Source organism: Cygnus atratus, chromosome 12 (assembly GCF_013377495.2).
Source record: "Cygnus atratus isolate AKBS03 ecotype Queensland, Australia chromosome 12, CAtr_DNAZoo_HiC_assembly, whole genome shotgun sequence".
Classification (NCBI taxonomy): Eukaryota; Metazoa; Chordata; class Aves; order Anseriformes; family Anatidae; genus Cygnus; species Cygnus atratus.
In genome coordinates, this window is record NC_066373.1 from 13,013,245 (window position 1) to 13,029,759 (window position 16,515).

Below are 16,515 nucleotides of genomic sequence, written 5' to 3' on the forward strand. Positions count from 1 at the left end.
GGGCACTCGCTGTGGGGTCTGGCATGGGGCTGGGGGCTGTATGTGACCGAGAGGAGTCCTGGGCACCTGCCTGATGCCCTGTCTCTTGTCTCCAACTTGGATATTGCTTCTCTGCCCATCTGCTGGGATAACCAGCATCCAGGGGTTCGGGTCTGTAGGAAATCTGTCCCGTAGGAACTCAGAGAAGTCGAATTGCACCTCCAGTGCTGCACGAGCAGAAGCACAAGGGTGCTCTCAGCAATCCCTCGAGCCCGTGTACCCCTGGGCTGCTGGTTGCAGGGCCAGGTGATGCTGGGCAGGCGCAATTCAGAGCCGGGAGCAGGCAGCTGCCTGCGTGCCGAATGCCCGCTGGGTGTCAAGGCAGCACCACGGGAAACCATTCTGCTGCCCTTACAGGCTGGAAGGGCTGCAGCCGGAGGAAGCTGCAGCTGCCTTTTAGGATGAAGTCACTCTTTTCTTGTGTTTTTGTCCTCTTCCCCCCGGTCTCCCCCTGAGAGCAGCGATGAAGCGTGGCCCCGCGCCAGGCACCCGGCTCTCACGGCCCCTTCCCCTGCCCTCCCCGCGCAGCCACCAGCCGGCGTGAGGACGGCACGGCAGCCGCAGGGGAAGGAGGATGACCTCAACCTCGTTCAGCAGGGGCAGAGAGAGGAGCCGTGCAGCTTCACGGCCCGGCGGCTGCGGATACGTCGCGTGGAGATGCGCTGCAGGGAGATGATGAGGGCTGGATGCTCGATGGGTGGATGCCGGGCGTGTTCCTGTGGCCACAGTGACCCCCCTTCTCCTAAAACGTGCTGTCAGCCATCCAGAAATGCTCCATGGTGATTGCCGGCTTCACTTGGAGGGAGCTTCCTGGTGGCATTTGCTTGGAAATCAGGGCTGGGGCTGTGCTGAGGCAGAAGCTGGTTCCCAGGAGAGCCTGGCTTAGGGGACCGCAGAGGCTTCGGGGCTTCTGGGCGGGTGGCGTCCCTGCCTTCAGCTTCTGCAGAAGTAAAGCGGACCAGGACCACGTTCCAGAGCTGTTGGAGGCTTTCCATGGCCTAGCTGATCGTGCCATCGCTAGTTTGAGCCCAGATCAGGAAGGGGAGGTCAAGTTGTGTCTTCTGGGGCAGAGTCCTGATTTCCTTCCTTCCGTGTGAGCTGCTGAAAGAGACGACGCAGACAGCTGTCCTGCCTCAAGGGACCGAAATGGAAGGCGTGTTTCAGGCTCCTGTAATCTCATCCACGTTTCAGTACAGGACTCGAGCAGTTTGAGACCACTTCCCAGCTGTCCTGCTTGGCTGGCAGGCGCTCAGCAGGGCTGGATACGCAGGTGTTAAACAAGGGTGCTGGGATGATGACACCATAGCAAACCAGATAAGGGGCAGGGAGGCTCCAGAGGAGCCTTTGTGGTCCTTGCCAACATGGGGAAGACTTCTTGTTCTGGGTGATGCTCAACAGCGCAGCAGGTATCAGGTTTTGTAGCCTCCATCCCCAGGTTTGGGTGGGCAGAGGCTCTTGTTCTCAGTCCTGGCCCCAGATGACCTTTTAGTGCTGTTACAAACCCGAGGATGGCTTTTTGTGTCCCCACTTTGGCGTAGCAGGAGCTGAACCAGGTGGGCAGCCTGTGCTGCTGCCTCTGGTCTCTGCTCCCGCAGTGGGACCGGGCTGCCTCTTTTCTGAAGTGCCAAGCCCAGCGACCTCGGGACACTGCTCCAGGTTCCCATAGCCCATAGTCACCGTCAGACGTGCCTCTGCCTCTTGGGCAGGGCTGACAGCTCCTGCAAGGCTGGAAACACGAGTCCCAGGCCGTGAGGATGGGCATCGAGGCCGTCTCCCCCAGGACAGCAGTACCATGTTCTGTGGTACATGCAGATGTTCCTGCTCCCTGTCACCCTGCGGAAAGGGCAGGCTGCTGCCACGTGGCTGAGCTGTCCGCGGCTGCCTTTAGATCAGACGACTTAGATAATGGTAGGTAGGGCTTAGCACAAAGCTGAAATTGCAGCTTTGGGCTCCAGGCTGTCTTCCTGGGGAGGCTCCTCCTGGCCTGAGAGCCTCCTGATGCCGAGGGGAGCTGGGCTCTGCCCCTTGCTGGCTAGGGGACATCAGGCACCCTGCCCCAGCCTTTGTCACGGTGACCTGGGGCTGGCTGAGCAGGAAGAAGCAAGCAGCTCCGACACGAGAGCAACGGAGAATGAGCAAGTGACAGCTTGTGGCACGGGGAGCGGGGAGGAACTATTTACCTCCTGGCCAGTGGCTCCGGCCAGTTCAGCAGCCCAGCTGCCAGCCCATATGGGACGTGCCCTTGTGACTTGGACCGCAATGAAAGAACCTGGATATTTCCACCCTTGGCAGTGCAGCTTGCTGAGCCCGCTTAAAGGCTAGAGCCTGGCCCGGACCTTAACCTTGTCTGAAAATGGGGTCAGGAAAGCAGCTGGGCCGGGCAGGAGGCCAGGAGGGAGATGACAGCTCAGAGACTGGCGGTGAAAAGCAGCTGCCAAGGAGAGGGATGGCAGAAGATCATGAAGAAAGCGAAGAGATGAGAAAATAAGCTGATAAGGGAAATGGGGTGAAAACCATCACCGTGGATTGAATGAATGCATTTGGAAAGAGAGAAGTGTTTGTGTGCTAGAGGATGCCTTCTGAGATGGGGAATGCGCTGGCAGGACCACTTGCGGGGGGCGGGGGTGTCAGGTTCCCCAGCCACTGCTGGGGAGAAAAATGCAAAAAAAGGTGCCAATATCCAGAGGCAAGAGCCTGCTGCAGCTCCCACTGTTGCTAAATTCACTGGAAAACTGCTTGCTGCAGCACGAGAACCATGCAGGAGGCACCGGGGCTGCGCCAGCCCTCCGGAGCAGCGGGGGAGAAAGTAGGGTAGTGGGTGAGATGGAAGCGATCGCATCCGACATCTGCCCTGGCACAGCTGTCGATGCTGGGAGCCCGCGTTGTGGCCCGAGCGGATCGCATTAAGGCAATGCCATTACCCCTGCTTGGGGCTGCCTGGGGATTAAGGAGAGCTGGGATGCACAAGCAAGCTGCGAGCCTGCTGCAGCAGCGCTTGCAGTGCTTTACTGATGCCTTCCTCCCTGGAAATGCAGCAAAATCTGGTGCTGCTCCAGCACAGAGCAGCGCGGTCAGGGGCAGCGTGCCGCTGTGCACGTGCCGTGTCACTGGGGAGAGGATTTTGATGAGCTCGTTTTGCACAAGCAGGTAGGAAATGGCTCCGTTGCGGTGCTGGCACCCTCCCGCAGCGGTGCCGCTGCAAACCTTGCAGCCCTGCGTCCCCAGCCAGCCTCACGCACTGCTTCAGCCTCTTCCCTCTGCAAACACCAGGCACGTTCCTCACGTTACCCCCGAGATACTCCCCTCCTGCGCAGGCAAAGGCGTGTTTTGGCTTGGAGATATAATCAGGTCAAGGATTCGTGATGCTCTTTGGTCGGGAGCCTCGTGGCAGGTGGAGCACAGGCTGCACCACCAGGGAGGGAGCGGAGTCTGCGGGGAAATGGGTTGGTGAGAACAGCCTCTTAGGTGAGCTGCTGCTGATTCCAGAAGAGGTGGGGAGCAGGAATTAGGGGACTGGGGCAGGGGGTAGAGGTGCATGACCACTCACCAACACTTCTCCAGGGTTAGAGTGGCTTAAATCCATGGGGATGCTGATCCTGGGGGGATCCCCCTCTCCTGAGCTCTCCCTGCTCTCAGCATCTTGGGCCCTCTAAGCAGCAACAGCCTGAATCCATCCCTCCTTCCCTTCTGCTCTGAATGTTTAGTCCTCGGCTGATGTTTGCAACATCAAAGCACAACTCCAGCCAACTCACGAGGCAATCTGCAGGCCCCAGCATCTGTTACGTGACGCAGATGAAGCAGTCAGATACTTGCAGAGCTGTCAGGGGCCGCAGCCTCCTCATCTTGCCGTTATAACGCATGTCCTGGGGAAGATCAAATCCCATTAAGCCACACTTCTACTTGCAAATTATACCATGAAGAAGCCTGCCCTTTAGGATTTCTTATCAAACGTGATGCAGAGGAGCTCTGCACACCATAGAAAAACCTGCAGGAGCTTGGCCCAGTCTTGAATAATTCAGTGGCTCGGGTAGGAGAGGAGTGACTTGGCTCTGGCTGTTCAGTGCAGCTGCTCTTGCAGGTCTGCTTCACCCCTCGTTCCTCGGCCCTGTCCATGGCAGGCACAAAGGGGACAAAAAATGCCGTAACACTACTTCTCCTGCTTTGGGGTCTCCTGGCTGTGCCAAACGTGGGTCCTGTTTGGGGAGAAGCTGGAATGTTCTTCACCACAGTAAGAGCTGAGGGTCTGCAGGCTATCAGTGTTATAAAGGAGGCAGTGTCCTGGTGAACCAAGGAGTTGCTCACTTTTGTCCCTGGTTGCTGACCAAGACTTGTCCTTGCCTTTCATCTCGGCAGTGGCTTTTGGGACCCACCATGGTGTCCTCGAGGCGTCCTTGTAGCAGAGCTGCCCCCCAAAACCACTGGGGACCTCCTGCAGCCCTTGGTGGGGTTACAGGGCCAAATGCCCCCGCCTGGTAGAGCGGCCCCAGCTAGCCACGTCCGAGGATGTTGGGTTGGTGTTCTCTGAAGACATCTGAACCCATAAAACTTGGGTTATGAATGCATTTCATGTATCTTTAGTCTTTGAACCCCAAACCTGGTGACTGCCACGTGGACCAGCACCTCCACACAGCCGTGGTGCTGGATTCATCTAGCGCGGTGTCCTGTTGTGCGTAGGTAACAGCTGGTTTGGGAGGGTGGAAAACCTTGAAGCCTGCAAGATTTCTGTTGTTTCCAAGGCCAGTTTTTGGTGCACCGCTGTGTCTCTTGCCCTGCATCCCGTTGCTCTGACACCAGTCAGAAGCTGCCTGTGCCATAAGGGCAGGTGTGCGCTCCTTTGGCCCATCGTGTTTGCTGTTCGCCTGCAGATCAGAGGCACAGGCTGACGGAGAGCAGCAGTGGGGTGCAGCAAACCAGCATGGCTGGAGGAACAGGAAGGCTGGAGCAGCCAGGCCGGAGCTACCTGGGTGTTGCTGGTTTTGTTCAGTTCTCTCCCCGGGCTGAATTTACACCTGCATGCAGCATAAGCCTGGCCTGCATTAACGGGACCCTGCAAGCCCTGAGCTTGCTTCCTGGCTCCTGTAACTCCCGAAGACACGAGCACAGTTCTTGGGCTGCCATGAGCAGATATGGATTTACCAAATAAGAAATGTGGGTGGCAGGACTGAATGGGGCTGGATCAGGCCATGGGGGCGGTTTGGATGTCTTAGGGTTTGGGCTGAGGTGTTTGACACAGCCTGTGGTGTGCTGTGGACCTCCTTGTCCTGGGAGGAGTGAAGTGGGCATCACAGTGCTGAACCCAGCTGCTCTTTTCTGTGCAGCTCTGAAAGGATCCAGGTGACCCTGAACCTCGATGGAATAGTTCAGGTGCTGGACTGCCACCTTCACGACACCTCCATTGGGATGATGACCAGGATTGCGGTCCTGAAATGGCTCTACCACCTCTACATCAAGACTCCTCGGAAGGTAGGTCTAGGACTCAGCACGTGAGCCTCTAACTTCCTTGGTGGGGCTGAGGTTGTCAGCTCCCAGCTGCTCCTCGACTGGTACTTGGGTGGGAAAGGGGCATACGGTGAGGTCAGGGTCTGAAGCAGCTGGAGGTGCTGCAGAAGGGCAGAGCCACGGTGACTTGGTGTGGGGCAGAGCATTGTCAGAGGCTTAGGAAGAAAAATGGGTGGGCATTGGCAGTAAGCCCCCAGGCTGAAGTTGGTCGGTGGGACTTAGCTGTGGGGTAGCAGTGCAGGAAAAGAGGTTTTTCCGCTTGGTTTAGGGACGGTCATGGTGACTTGATCGTGGGTCTTTGCAGCACGGTACAGCTGTACTGTGCTGCCCCAGAAGCAGATCTATCTGCAGAGGTACCCCAATTTCTACCTTTGAATTGGCTTTAATTGTCTTGGTAGCTTTGTAACCAACTGTCTGCCTGCATTTTTCATGAAGGCTTCAGCTGCCACTAGCTTAGTAGGTTTAGGGAGATGCTTCTAGGTAGGATGGAAAATGCTGGTGAAGCTTTCAGCAGCATCCCCAGGAGTGCAAGGGGTCCCTTGGTGGGTGACGATGGGGCCTGTGGGACTGATGGTGTTCACCTCTCTGGTTCTAGATGTTCCGACACACCGACAGCCTCTTCCCCATACTGTTGCGGACACTCTCAGATGAGTCGGATGAGGTAGGTGCTGCAGCCACTGGAAGTGCAGTGCTTCCAGTCTAACTGGAAACTTGCCGTCCCCACTTCCAGCCAAATTTTGGAGCAGGTTTGCCTGGTTCAGTTGGGTTGAATGTAGGGATTTCGTAAGGCTTGGCCAGTGCTGACACTGGGAGTTCAGCCCTGGTGGCCAAACCAACCCAAAAACAGTGCAGTGTGGCCTCCCTGAAGCCCGCAGGTAACAGGCTGCACCCTTGTCTGGCTGAGAGTCCTCTTAGGCTGGTGTTGTTTGCACCCTCTGACTGTGTGAGCCTTCCTTTCCACCTCGGAGGGCTGGTCACTCCTAAAAATCCTTTTTGCCTGCCTGGGAAGGCTCAAGGCTCTGGGATTCAAGCACCAGAGGTGATGTCTTACCCCGGTGGGGCTGGGTCTTGGCCAGGCACCGGGTGAGCGGGAATTCAGATGCCTCATGACAGCAGCATGGAGATGGGGATCGTTTCTACCAGGTGCCTTAAAAACTTAGCTGAGACCTGGCAAAGCAGTTAAGCAGTGCCCACTGCTGGCAGGGCCCCATCAGCCGTGCCTGGTAGAGCTGCCCGTGTGGTGTGACCACCGCGATGCCCCATGCTCGGGGGGCAGGCCCCTGCCTTTAGCCCCTTCCCGTGTCCCCAGGCTCAGAATTCAGACACTACCTCATCGTCTGTGTCAACATGCCTTTGAGACACCCTCTGAGCAACCACGCCAGGCCCAGCCCGTGCGGCAGCAGAGAGTTGTCGCCTCGGCCCAGCGTGCCGGAGCCTGGAGCAGAGCTGCGGGGTAGGCCCAGACATGGGGCGTTTTCCCCTTTTCCCAGCAGGTCGAGCTTTATTCTTCTGTGCCACACGGGATGTTTTCCCAGCAGGTTGGGCTTTATTCCTCGTGTGTGGACCCGTGTGGTGCAGGCCGAGGAGCCGGCCTGCTGCCCCACTGCTCCCAGGCACCCGCCACAGCAGGAGGCAGGGACGGTGCCACCGCCGAGACTGGGGTGCTGCATTCACACCGCGGCTCCTGGGGAGGACACAAAATGTGCCCAACTGTCCCCCCTCTGTAAATCCTGACTGTCCCCTCTTTGTAAACCCCCACTGCAAAGAGCAGGGTGGGTTTTTAACTCTGGTAGTGTTTTTTGAAGTCGTTAAAGCTAAGAGTAAACGTCCGTCTGTGCTGCTCTGCCCCGAGCTCGTGCTGTAGGAGTGAGCTTTCAGGCCTGATGGCTGGCTGTTAGACCCATAGCAGCAGCAGGATGACTCAGGAGAGAACAAAACAAATAGGTGGCTCACTCCTCCCTGTCCCTGCTCTGGCCTGGCTCTCCGAGTCCCCCTGCCTGCTCCTCGGCTCCCCGGTGCCATGCTTTCCACCTCCAGGTTGCTCCCTTACTGAGATGCTGTGCCTCTTCTCCCATTTCCTTCTCTTTCTTCCTCACCCCTTTTTTTGTTTCGTTTTCCATTCTGGTCTTCACAATACCAGCATCTTTCTCTTTTTCTCCCTTTCTCTGTCGCACTCTAGAGCGTTTCTGGTGTGGGATACTGGCGGCTTTGGGCAGCAGCTGGTCAGGCACCAGTGGCGCTTCCCCCGTTGCTGGCCTGGGTTTAGATGCGGCTTGCACAAAGCTGCCGGCGGCCCTTGAAGCCTCTCAGGCCAGATCTTCCTCGTGGAATAAAAATCACACGCTCCCTGCTTGGGATTACACGCTCAGGGCATCGAACCCCAAGCCCACAGTAAATCCCTCGTGCGAGGGGGCGTTAAGAGAGGAGGGAAGGGAATGAGCAAGCGAGGGAATGACTTGCACTTGCAAAGGCAAGCGGCTGCCTGGCCATTTTCCATACCCTGCTGCTTACGATGCAAACCTTTCCAAAAGAGTCCCCAAGCACACATCTGCCTTTGCAGCGCTCCAGAAAGCCTGCATCTTGCAGATAGTCTCTCCGGCTTGGCAGGAGACTGCAGTGAGTCATGTTGCAATTACACTGCTTATTAATATTTGAAAAAAGCAGTGAAGAAAGGACCCCGGTGATGCATTTCCTCCATGTGACATAACTGGGAATGGCTCAAAAGTAATTTTAAGCTGATTTATTTAATCCTGTCTTCTATTTATTTAAATGTTTGGGGGGGATTTTTTTGAAGGAAATCCATAGACAAGTCAATCCATTAAATATCACTGCTCAGCTGGCTCCCAGCCATGTTTGCTGCTCTCTGCAGAGGAAATAGAAATGACCAAAACAGTAGGAGGGGGGGGTTCAAGCCAAGCATTTTTGGGAACGATGAGGGCAAATTGAGATAGCTAACCTGAAATGTCAGCCCCTGCTAGAAAAGGGGGTGTGGGGTGCTCTCTAAGCCATGTTAGTCCTCCTCCCTGCTCGAGGGCACTGCAGTGTTCCTACACACATTCATGGTGTCCTGGGGCAAATTGGGATCCCAAAAAGCTCTCAGCTAATGGGCTGGGGATGGCCAGGTTAGCACGGGGACTGTGTTCAGGCACCTTGCTGTTAAGTCTGGTCTTGCTGAGCTGCTCTGAGTCTCTCCACGCACTCGCCATAAATAATCAAGGAGGAATTTGCACTGGATGGGGCTGAATCTGCGCCCTTTAAGTTGTCACGTATGTTTTTCATGTTCGAGCAGCACAAGGTGTTGTACCACCTCCACCACGCTGAGCAGGGGCCAGCATCTCATGATGCATCTGTGGCATCCTGAGTCATCTCCGCCTTCCCTCCTCTTCCCGGCCGTTCCCAATTCCCCAGTGCCAGTGAAGAAACGGCCAAGAGACCTCATTAAGATTCCCAAATGCAGCGCAGCACAAAGGAGCTGGAGCGAAGCTGAAGCAAGCAATTCCCTTTGATACATAGACGAGTTGGGAGGCAAGACTCCTGGCTGTCAGGTTTTGGGTTGCTGTACTGCATCGTCCTGTGCTGGCTCCGTGCTTCCCTGCCCCGCGTTTCTCTGCATGTCAGAGGTGGTTTTGGGCTCAGTCTTGAAAAGCACTGGTTAAAATTTGATGTGGTTAAAACTTCCTAACGGCTTCAGGATAACAGGATTGTGGTGAGCATGGCTTTTTCTGCACGAGCTGCTCCTTTCACCTGTGCAGGTCTCACAGCCCTGACACTTGCTAGCGAGGGGCTGAAGGGCTGATGGTGGAGAAAGTGAGAAGTCGGAGCCCAGGTGCCTTTGGACAGAAGCGTGCTGGACCTTTCCATGCTCAGGTTAAAAACACGGTTGCTGCTGGCTGTGGCTGAAGGCAAGACTTGCTCTGCAGGTTGTTGCTCTCTGCAAGCTCCTCTTGCAGAGGTAGTTTCCAGGTCGGCTGCTCAGCCGTGCCCAGGGGAACACAGCAGGGGATTTCCGAGAAGAACCTGCACCGGTGGCACTGCTTGTTTTCTTGGTTTGTGCTGTTTTCCTTTCTCCAGCTGCAAATCAGAGCTGTTTATTTACATCCTCCTTTTTGCTTATCTGCTGCTATCAGCCTCGCTGGGGGCTGGAGGTTGTGCTGGGACTTTTGTCTGACTCACGCGAGGATGACGCACGAGGAGGAGCTGGGGTCTGATCTGAGGCAGGATAAAGTCCTGCTCCCTCTGTGCTCTGCTGACACAAAAACCTACCTGTGTTCATGCAGCGGGAACACCAGGCTCTGAATGCAGCGGGAAGATCCCAGCGATGTCCTAGCTTGCACCTTGCAGTTGTGTCTCCTGGAGCATCCCACATCTGCCGCGCTGGACAAGCAGCGGGAGCTGGTACCCTCCCCAAAGAGCACGTGCTGTGGTCACACACAAATTAAGCATGTGTTTTATTCCCTGCCAGCAAAAATCTGGTGTGGAGGCACCTACCAAGGTAGCTCTGAGCCTTGGAAGTGCTGCTGGTGTCTCCACGTAGTAAGTCACATACCATGCGGCACCCAACGCCCCTGGATGCTGCAGCAGGTTTCGGAGCCCAGTTCCTGGCATGCTCCGTGAGCTGTGCCATCACCTTTTAAGTCCCTGCAAACCTCTCCTCTTGCACCCAATTCCCTGTGAATGAGGCTGAACAAAAGCTTGTGCCAAAGCTGTCTGAGCATGGTGTAGTTTCCAGTTGTGCTCCGTTGGATTTAGCTCCGTCATGCTCCTGCTCCTAGACTTTAATCCCCTGCCACTGAAGTACCGTGGTCCTGCGCAAAGCAGTGAGCTGAAAGGGGAGAGTGCACCAAGAGGAGAGCTCTGACACGCCTGTGCCTGGCTTTTTAATGGTTTTTTGGTGGTAAATATTTTCCAGAGGGAGACTCGAGGTGACTAGATACCGGGGCGGGGAGGTTACCCGTGCTCGAGAGGAGAAGTTACGCTTCAGGGTGCACTTTAATGATGGGGTATACAGAGAGGTGTATAATTTAAGCTGGGTCGTGGAAAATGTGGTCAGCCCAGTCTCGGGTCTGTGCAAGCAGCCCGAAAACAGTGCCCGTTGTGCCTTGGCAGGCATTCAGCCCCCCAGGGGGCACCGGCAGCTCGCTCCCACTGGCCTTGGCTTGCCTGCATCCCTCTCCGTGCATCCTTCACCGCGCTGCAGTGCACAACGAACCCAGCTCGGTGGCACCAGGTGGCACCAGGCTCCCCGTACCCCAACTAAACACCTCCAAAGAGGTGCTCGGGGCTGTGGCAGCTCGGCAGAGTGCCGTGCATTTTCCCCAGGGGGCTGATTGCTTCTCCCTTTTTGGGGACAGCATGCACCAGGCCTGCCCTTGCACCCCAGGATGGGTGCAGACGGGGGATCTGTGAGAGCAGGAGGGAGGACGCGGAGTTCTCAGGTCTCTGGCGTGGTTTTGGCTGGCAGTGGCCGTGTTACCAACCAGCTCCCCCACCTGCTTGTGCTGGTGCTGTGAAGGTGTGCTCACACATCCTGGGATGATTTGCCCTTGGCAGAAGCCTCTCCCCCCCCGTGCTAGCTTCAGCAAATGCCCCGGAGGTGCGAGGAGCAGCACCGCAGGGGGGAGGAGAAGCCCCGGCCACGCTGCTCCCATCCCCTCCCAGCAGCAGGCTGAAATCTGACGGCTGGAAGGGAAAAAAACCCTTGGCAGGATCAGAGGATAGAAGTTGCTGTGCTGGGGACCTGAAAAGAGGCCCGGTTAAATTGGTGTGGGAAGATTAATGGTGGTTTTTTCTTCTTTTTTTGTTTTTAAAGCCGGCGGAGGGGGGGACGTGAGTTTGCTTTTCACACCGTGCGCGCCTGGGGCCCAGCCAGCCTTGCTGCTCACCGCTCTTGGCTCTGGGACGGCGCTCCCGTGCTTTCCTCCCCTCCCCAGTAACATCTGCAAGGTTAGGAAGGAGAAAAAACCACCTAGACAAACTCAGTGAAGCCTTCAGAGCGCCTTGAGGACCTCCAGTCCCCGTGCCGAGCAGAGGGAAAGGGGGCTGCCTGGGACGGCAGCACCGCTCCTCCTCCCCGCTGCTGAGGGCTGCGGGTGCGTTTTGGCCAGAGGCAGAGCCCCAGCAGGGACACCAAGGGGACAGTTGGCACGTGGGAAGGCACCCGAGGGGAGCACGGGAGGGGCATCCATCCATCTGTCCCTCTGCAAGGCTGGGCGTGAGATGGCAGAGCTGGTCTGGGCGCAATTCAAGCAGAAGGAGAGGTGAATTAACCCGACCTGGATCCAGAGAGACCTGGAGGGGGCCCGTGGTGTGCACCTCACACAGCCCCCGGGGAGGTGAGGGGTCTCTCACTCTCCTCCCAACCTCGCTGCAGGGCTGATTCACCTCCCTCTTCCCTAAAACCCCCGGGGATCCAGCGCTTGGCCCCCAGAGGCTCTCCCCAGGGCGAGCCCAGCCCTGCGCATCCTCGCGCCCTCTCCGGGGAGCTGGAGATGGCCCCGGCCCTTTCGTTGGATGGTCCCGGGGACTGGGACCGATGATCCCAGGGACGGGGACCCGCTGGCGCAGCCGTCCCGTTGCCATGGCACTCGCAGCCCCTGCAGGATGCCGCTCTCTCGCAGCCTCCTCGTGCACAAAGCTCGGTCTCAGCTCAGCGCAGGGATGTGCGGCGCATACCAAGCGCTCCTGGCTCGGCTCCGGCCGCGGCCGGGAAGCCTCTCTGCAGCACGCGGGGCGGAGGCCGGGCCTCCCTGCCTCTTTCCCACGGCTGGAAAACCCCGGGCCTTCGCCTCCATCTGCTCCTCCTCTTCCTCCGGGGCCTCCTGCACCCATCCCTCCCGGCTTATTTCCTACGGGTTTTTGCAGCTGAGAGATGCAGCCCATGTGGGGGCTCACCTGGCTCCCCCTCCAGCTTCTCCTCCATCCCCATCCATGCTGCAGCGACGTGTGTGTTTGCCCACCCTACAGAAAATGCCCTAAATTAGGGGGCTGTGAGTGACACGGCGCCGTGCCGTACCACAGCTCTCCGGCTGGTTTTTGCCACCACCCAGCTCCCAGTGCTGCCCAGTGCACCCCAGAGGTGAGCCAAGACCTTTGGGTCCCTGCTGGTTTCAGCCAAAAGCAACGAGAGGCAGAAGCCTCCAGGGGTGTTATTTACCCAGATCGGTGCCTCCCCCTGAGCAGCACCCGCTGGCAACCAGGTCCCCCCGTGACAGCACCGCGGAGGCACCATGGGCTGGGCTGCGCTCTCCTGGCCCCCGGGGACGGTTCCTCGCTGCCAAAGCTGCTGATGTCGGCTGTCCTCCTCCCTGGGGCAGCCACAGGCTGGGACCTGGTGGTGTTTGTGCTCCCGGGGTCCTCCCAAGTGTGCTGGAGCCGGGTGGTTATCGGCTTTCCAACACTGGCTCTGCCTCCCCGGGCCGAGGAGGGTCAGGATGCGACCCACAGGTACCAGAGGAGCTGATGGGGGGGCAGCGAGGTGCTCGTCCAGGTGCTTTGCACACTGGCCATGGAGCAGCTCTCCCTGCTCCTCTCCCCGTGCCCTCCTGGGCACCAGGCTGCAGGCTGTAAGGCTATGGGTTTTAAACATCGGCGCGAGATCGGCTGTAATTGCAAAAAAAATCACTTAAAGTATCTATGCAATAATTACAAAAAATCACTTAAGATATCAATGCAATAGAGAAAGCCAGGAGCACCTGCCTTTCGCATTATCAGGGTCCCATTTTCACGTTCTGCGTGTTATAAAAAGACATATTGTGGTGGTTTTTTTGTAGTGGGGTGAGGGTTTTCTTAGTAGCTCTGAAGCTAAAGCTCCCGGCTAACTGCAGCTCCATAGAAAGATGCCCAGGGCCTCATGAGAGCACGTGGAAAGCCCTCGGTGCTGTGCTGGATGTCCAGGGCTGTGCTGTGCTGGGTGCGGAGGGCTCAGACGTGGCAGTCAGCCCTTTTGGGCAGCCTCGCTGCTCCGCACAGCCCTGGCACGTCAGGGAGGACCGATGAGGCACCTAGACCCAAGGACATTTGGATGAAGAGGGACCCAAAATAGCTCGAGACATGAGAAGAGGTGGGAAAAAAAGAAAAAAAAAAAAAAAAAAACGGACCTGTAATAATTTCTCCAGAAGCTCTATATATAGTCAGCGTGGCCTTAACTGGCTGTGGGAAGAAGGAGCTGCTCAGGGGTGCAGGGGAGCTGGGGCCGCACTCGGGGCAAACCCCAAAATGGGGAGAGGGGGAAGCAAACCCCACTCCTGGCTGTGTAAATGTGGCTTAATTTCCTGTGCTGCCCTGGGACTTGCAGCATACAAACTGTTGGGTTTGTCCCCTTTTCTTTTTCCTGCCCCAGCTACTCTGCAATCAGTTGAAATCTCTGCTTTGGGCCTCATAGCTAGCCCTGTTTTCCCTGCGTCTTGGGATTTGGCGCTCACCCTCCCACCTCCCCTGCCCCAACAGGGATTTTGGAAAGCGAAACCCACCCCACGGCCCCTCTGCTCCTGGCTTTGTGCCCGCTCACCCAGTGCTCCTCCTCTCCCTGCAGGTCATCCTGAAGGACCTCGAGGTGCTGGCCGAGATCGCCTCTTCCCCAGCGGGGCAGACGGAGGGGCACGGCCCCTCCGAGGCCTCTGACCCACGCCCCGGCCACGTGGAGCTGCACATCCCCGTCAGAAACAGCCAGCTGAGCGCCTCGGGTAAGTGCCCTGCGCTGCTTCTTGCTGCCCAGGATCTGAATCACAAAGTCAAGCCACTTGATGCTAGGTGGCACCCATGTCAGACCTTCTCAGGTGGAAGGGAAGGCTTCTCTGGGGCTAAGAAATCAATATATCAGTTCCCACCCCACATCACTGGGGGATTCGGTCTGCCATGGAGCTTTCTGTATTTTATTGCTCTTCGTTCTGGCTCATCTTTTGGGGAATTGGCCATGGTTAGCAGCAAGATGCTGCAGAGGTTGGTGTTGGGGGATGTTGTTATTGCCCCTTTTTTTATGGGGCCTTGGGTGGCAGCCTCTTTTCTGCTCGTAGAAGCCCTCAGAGCCCTAAACGTGGCTCGGGACAGGCTGTTGGCTGCCACCCGAGGTGCCCAAAGCACAGCGCTGCGGAGGGCTCAGCCCGTGCCCACGGTGCAGCGCCTCGCCTGCTTGTGGCTGCGTGTGCTGAATGTGAACCACGGCGTCGCCCTGAGCCCTCAGAGAGATGAAGAAGGACAGTCCTATTGTTTGGGGACTTGGGAGGGGGAAAAAAAAAAAAAAAAGCCTTCCATTAATCATCCCAGCGCATCAGGCGTTTTTTTTCCACCTTCCCCTGTCTGTGGCTTATCCTCTGCAATTGCTTGGCTGCCCCTTCTCCTCTGCTGCTGCCGCTATCGAGGAGCCTCCCAGTTGCGCTCCCCGAGCCAGGTCGTCCCGGCCAAAGACACATTTCATGTCAGCTCAGGATTGTAAACCAAGAGCAGAGCCAGGGCTGCCTCTCCTGCGCAGCACGCAGCCGCCGTGCCTCGCAAAATCACCGCTGGAGCTTCGCTCCTGCTCCCTGGGCTGAGTTTCCTCCAAAGAGCACAAATAATTCTCCCCTCCCTGGGCTTGGGAAGGTCTGCGGCAGGAACCAGCCCAGGGTTTGAGGCTCCCTGGGCGGTTTGAGTTTTGCAGAGCTACCTGTCTTGGATGTGGGGGCTGGAAGCCCGCTGAGCTCCGCGGGTGCCAGCGATGCACCGATGTCCCCAGCGAGGCTGCGTGGGTGGAGCAGCCTGCGGCGCTGGCCAAGCAGCCGGAGGGCTGCAGCTCAGCTCACGCTGATGGCTCTTGCCTGAGGTTTCCTTCCTTGTGGATTATCTAAAAATAGCAGCCTGGATGGCGCGCATCCCAACGGCTGCCGTGGCCCCTCGTAGCGCTCGGGAGGAGCAGCCCGGCTCCAGCTATCGCGGCGTGGCGTGGAGAAGCGCTGCGCTTCGCAGGGCCCCGTGCAGGGCTGTTTGTCCCAGCGTGGCCATGGTGTGCGCCGCGCTGCTCACCCGCTGCCTCGCGATGCAGTGGGGGATTTCTGTAGGAACATATTCGGGGCTGAGCTGTGCACAGCCCTGGGCTCGTGCCCAGCGGTGGGTGCTGTTGGGGCGGGGAAAAGAGGCCAGTTCACTCGCCTTGGAAGGCTCTAGGGACTGGACGTCAGCCTCTCAGGGCTAGGACCCCCCTGGATTTTGGCTGGGAAAGTGGAGACTCTGCAAGACTCCTTTTTTTGTTGTTTGTTTTTTTTTTTTTTTGGAGCGGGAGCATGGCTGATAGAAACCCCCCTGGTCTGCGCGGTGCTGCGGTAATGGCACTCCAAGCGAACCCAACCTCTGCCCCGCAGGCCAGGCGTGGGCGAGTGCCCAGGCACCGGGTGTACACCCCAAGGGAACTGGGTTTGTACCGGGTGTGCACTCCAAGGTGCTGCATGACCCCACAGCAGCAGGACCTGGGTTTGTACCGGGGTGCAGGGCAGCAGTCCCTGCACACAGCTCCCCGGGTGGTTCTGCACCGTGCTTGGCTCACGTGGCCGTGTCTCGAGGGCAGGATGCTCTCACGCCACGCTCCTCCCCGGGGTTAAACTCACTGCCTTCGTCTCCTTCAGAGGAGAGACCTTCTCTGGAAGGAGAGCTGCACGGGCTGAGTGAACTCAGATCCCCTCCTCTCCCACATCTGAGCCCCATCCGAGCATGCGGCTCCGCAGGTACTCTCCATCTCCGCAGGTACTCTCCATCTCCGCTCCAAGCTCTGTCGCCCAAGGTGAGCGGCGAGGGCAGCAGGGGAGGTGGAGGGGGCCCATGCCACGCTGCGGGCTTCCCCCGCTTCCTCTCTCACCCTTTCTTCCCCCGGGATGTGTTTATGCAGTTGTTTCCCTGCCATTCAGCTCAGTTTCCTTCAGATGCTCGTTGATTAGCCAGGAAAGCCGTGTCCCACTTCCGCAGCCCGTTCCCAGCTCGGGTTTTTATTTAGCTGCTTTGTTCTCTGCTTAC

The 16,515-nt window shown here is 57.7% G+C and overlaps 1 protein-coding gene across 1 annotated transcript in view; it reads left to right on the plus strand.

Annotated features, from left to right (window-relative positions):
* The window catches only part of VAC14 (VAC14 component of PIKFYVE complex), a 51,504-nt gene that overhangs the window by 12,590 nt on the left and 22,399 nt on the right, over positions 1 to 16,515 (plus strand). Inside the window, exons 11-13 of the mRNA XM_035543763.2 lie at positions 5,358 to 5,502; positions 6,134 to 6,199; positions 14,069 to 14,219. Coding sequence (XP_035399656.2) covers positions 5,358 to 5,502; positions 6,134 to 6,199; positions 14,069 to 14,219 — 362 coding nt within the window. The remainder of the gene's footprint in view (positions 1 to 5,357; positions 5,503 to 6,133; positions 6,200 to 14,068; positions 14,220 to 16,515) is intronic.